This window comes from Archocentrus centrarchus, chromosome 9 (assembly GCF_007364275.1).
Source record: "Archocentrus centrarchus isolate MPI-CPG fArcCen1 chromosome 9, fArcCen1, whole genome shotgun sequence".
Lineage (NCBI taxonomy): Eukaryota > Metazoa > Chordata > Actinopteri > Cichliformes > Cichlidae > Archocentrus > Archocentrus centrarchus.
The window spans coordinates 25,475,585-25,479,058 of record NC_044354.1 but is presented as its reverse complement, the minus strand read 5'-3'; the positions used below and the strand labels follow the sequence as shown (position 1 = coordinate 25,479,058).

General features: G+C 40.8%; 1 protein-coding gene across 1 annotated transcript; it reads right to left on the bottom strand.

Moving 5' to 3' along the window:
• Positions 1–339: 339 nt before the first annotated feature.
• LOC115786254 (protein ALP1-like) lies at positions 340–2,963 on the bottom strand. Its single transcript, XM_030738324.1, has 2 exons — positions 2,498–2,963; positions 340–1,400 (listed from the first exon to the last, which is right to left on the bottom strand). Exons 1-2 carry the CDS (start codon positions 2,797–2,799, stop codon positions 491–493), a joined length of 1,212 nt encoding a protein of 403 aa, XP_030594184.1. The 5' UTR covers positions 2,800–2,963; the 3' UTR covers positions 340–490.
• Positions 2,964–3,474: the final 511 nt, after the last annotated feature.

Sequence of the window (3,474 nt, the reverse complement as noted above, 5' to 3'; positions counted from 1 at the left end):
TGACACTTCACGCAATGATTATAGAGATATGCATAAAAAGGCAGCTGCATGGGAACTTGTTGGCGACAGGGTGAAGTTGTCCGGTAAGTTTTCTCCACTTTAAGATTAGTCTCATTTTAGCATATCCTACCATATATAACATCAATATTTACTGTCACTACTAATATTCATAATACTTTTACAGTGAAAAATAACATGTATAAAAGTATAATGTAAAAATGTGTTTATTTCATTTATACTTCGTAAAAGGTAAACAAACAAAAAAAACTCTACATACATTGGTAAGGTACATTATACAACAATAGCCAGTGAGACATATTAAACTTGTGTGACCATATAACAAGGACAACTATGAACCAATAATGTGGAGTCACTTTTCTGAACTAATTTTCAGTGAATTCACGTACAACATAGCAATTTAAAATGGTGAAAAGTCCTCAACACCATACAGTACAAGGAAACAGAAAAAAAAAAGGTGCCTGTAACCCAACTATACCATTTCATGTTGCCATGGCACCTCACCAGCTGGTGAGTTGAAATAATCACAGTATTTTTTTCTGATTGAAGCTGCCTCTTTGCTTGAGTTGTTTGAGCCAGTCTGGGTGATGGCCTCCAAACCGGCTTCTCTCATGATGTCAGTGGTTGGCGACTGTGAAATCTCTCTCTGCATTTCTCCATTTTGCCGCATGTAATTCTGAAGAATGCACGTTGCCTTTACGACAGAATCAGCTTTTCTTGGGCAGATACCCAGAACACGGCGATACATTCGCCACTGGGTAGAAAGGATGCCAAAGGCATTCTCAACTATTCTCCTGGCGCGAGACAAGCGGTAGTTGAAGCACCTCTCTTTTCTTTGTAACTGTCTACCTGGATATGGCCTCATGATGTGCCGTTGGAGGGGGAAAGCTTCATCTGCCACAAGTACATGTGGCATTGGCCCTAGGTCCTCTGCACCTTGTAGTGTGGTGTCTTCAGGTATGCCCAGTGTGCCTGCCCTCAAACGTTTCCCCAGAGGAGACTCTGACAGAATGCCCCCATCACTGTTCCTCCCATATCCTCCCACATCAATGACCCTAAATATGTAGTCAGCATCAACTACAGCTAAGAGGACAATAGAATGGGAGCCTTTGTAGTTGAAATATTTGGAGCCTGAGGATGGAGGAGCTTGCAGCACAACATGTTTCCCATCTAGCGCACCAATGCAGTTTGGAAAATTCCATCTTGTTTTAAAACCCTCTGCAATGGCCTTCCAGTCATCTGTTGTTGGCTCTGGCATGTACTCAGGTTGTAGCACATCCCAAATGGCTTGTGAGACTTCATCCACAATTTTTCCAGTTGTTGAGTTTCCCAGACGGTAGTTGAATCCAATTGTGGCAAAAGAATCTCCTGTTGCAAGGAATCTGAAGGAAATGCATAAAAAATATGACAAAAATGCCATTAATAGCAGTAATATAGTAACAAAAATATTTATTGACTTAAATCTAAATGACCTTTTTCAAAGTTCATAATGTGTTTATGTAAGTATGGTATTGATTAATTTTGACTTCATTTGCACAGGTGAAGAAGTGAAAAAGCGCTGGAAAAACCTCAGAGATACTTTCATGAGGACCCGTAAAGCACTCAAAAATAAGAAAAGTGGCTCAGCAGCTGGTGATCAGAGGATATGGAAGTACTTCCACGTTATGTCCTTCCTAGAGCCTTATATAAAGGAGCGTGATACTAGTGGAAACCTGAAAGCAGATGACCCAGAGGGGGAGGAGGGGGAGGTGGTAACGTTGACCGTGGTGCCTGTGACCGAGGATGAAGATGATGGGGCTGCTGATCTATTGCACACAACAGCCAGTGATACCACTAGTGATTCCAGCAGCTTTGACCTGTCATATCAGCAAATGCCACAAGCATCTTCTGAAAAGACCAACCCAGGGAAACGAAGAAGGCCTGACCAAACCAGCTTTGAGGAGTCCATCCTCAGCAGGGTGGATAATATTCGAGCCTACATCCAACATACGGCTGAAGATGAAGATGAGCTCTACTTACAAAGCCTTTTGCCCATTCTCAGACGACTTAGGGGAGCCCAAAAATCTGAGGCCAAGATGGAAATAATGAGAGTGCTCCATAAATTTGAGTTTGGAGAAGAATAATTATCTTGATGATAGTGATTAACTGTTTATTATGTTCATAAAAAGTTCATATAAATATTTCATAGTGAAATTCCCCATTTTTGCACACTAAGTTTACAGCCTGTAATTGTTCTATATTGCAGACAAAAGAAAGAATGTTACTTGTTAATTTATTTTTGGTGCACTGTTCTTTTGATTGAATTTTAAATTATGTTGCCTTCTTGGTTCAAGTGCAGTATGTAAAGTACAATAAAACAATTACATTTGTCATATGTGGTGGTCATTATTCACAGAACAAATATAGATAGAGCGAAAATGTAACTGATAGTACTCTGCATAAATGATTATGGGCTTAAACATAATAAATAATGACATACCTCAGACAGATAGCAAGCCGTTCTTCAGGACTGATGGGTTCCCTCATGTTTGTGTGAATCTTCTCTATTTTTGGGGTTACCATGGTGAGTAGTTTGGCAAAAAGTTCAGGGCTTAGGCGAAAGTAGGCTCTGAATTTATCTGGATCAGCCTTGAGGTCCGCCATCAAATGATGATATTCACCATGCTGTTTCCTTGTCCGTAATATTGGATGAATCCAAGGTTTTTTTGGTTGTTTTTTTTTATAGAGGAGACTTAACAGCAAGATTTCTGTCAGTTCCAGTAAAATCTTGTGACACTTCATCTTTATTATCTGACACAGACTGCTTTGAAAATGTCAAAATCCCTCCAATTTAATAGCCAATCAAATTTCTTGGAGACAAGCGATGCGAGTGACGTAAAAGCGCGTTTCGCATCGCTGCCGTCGCTATCGCGTCCCGTGTGTTCGGTTTCACCCCAGTGGCGATGCGACCCATTCGTCGCTGTCGTTTGTCGCTCCCCGTGTGTCGAGCCCATAACAGACACGGCAAACCTTCTTGGCACAGCTCGCATTGATGTGCCATCCTCGATGAGCTGCACTACCTGAGCTAGTTGTGTGGGTTGTAGAGTCTGTCTCATGCTAGCACGAGTGTGAAAGCACCACCAACATTCAAAAGTGACCAAAATATCAGCCAGAAAGCATAGGTACTGAGAAGTGGTCTGTGGTCCCCACCTGCAGAACCACTCCTTTATTGAGTGTGTCTTGCTAATTGCCAATAATTTCCACCTGTTGTCTATTCCATTTGCACAACAGCATGTGAAATTGATTGTCAGTGTTGCTTCCTAAGTGGACAGTTTGATTTCACAGAAGTTTGATTTACTTGGAGTTATATTGTGTTGTTTAAGTGTTCCCTTTATTTTTTTGAGCAGTGTATATTTATGTTTGTGGTTGTAATGTGACAAAATATGGAAAAGTTCAAGGGGTACGAATACTTTTGCA

What these genes read in the sequence shown, in the direction of transcription:
- LOC115786254 (XM_030738324.1), bottom strand. Translation starts at nt 2,799, where the DNA reads ATGAAGTGTCACAAGATTTTACTGGAACTGACAGAAATCTTGCTGTTA. An exon ending in CGGCTTGCTATCTGTCTGAG is followed by an intron (nt 1,401 to 2,497) that starts GTATGTCATTAT and finishes CATTTCCTTCAG; the next exon opens with ATTCCTTGCAACAGGAGATT.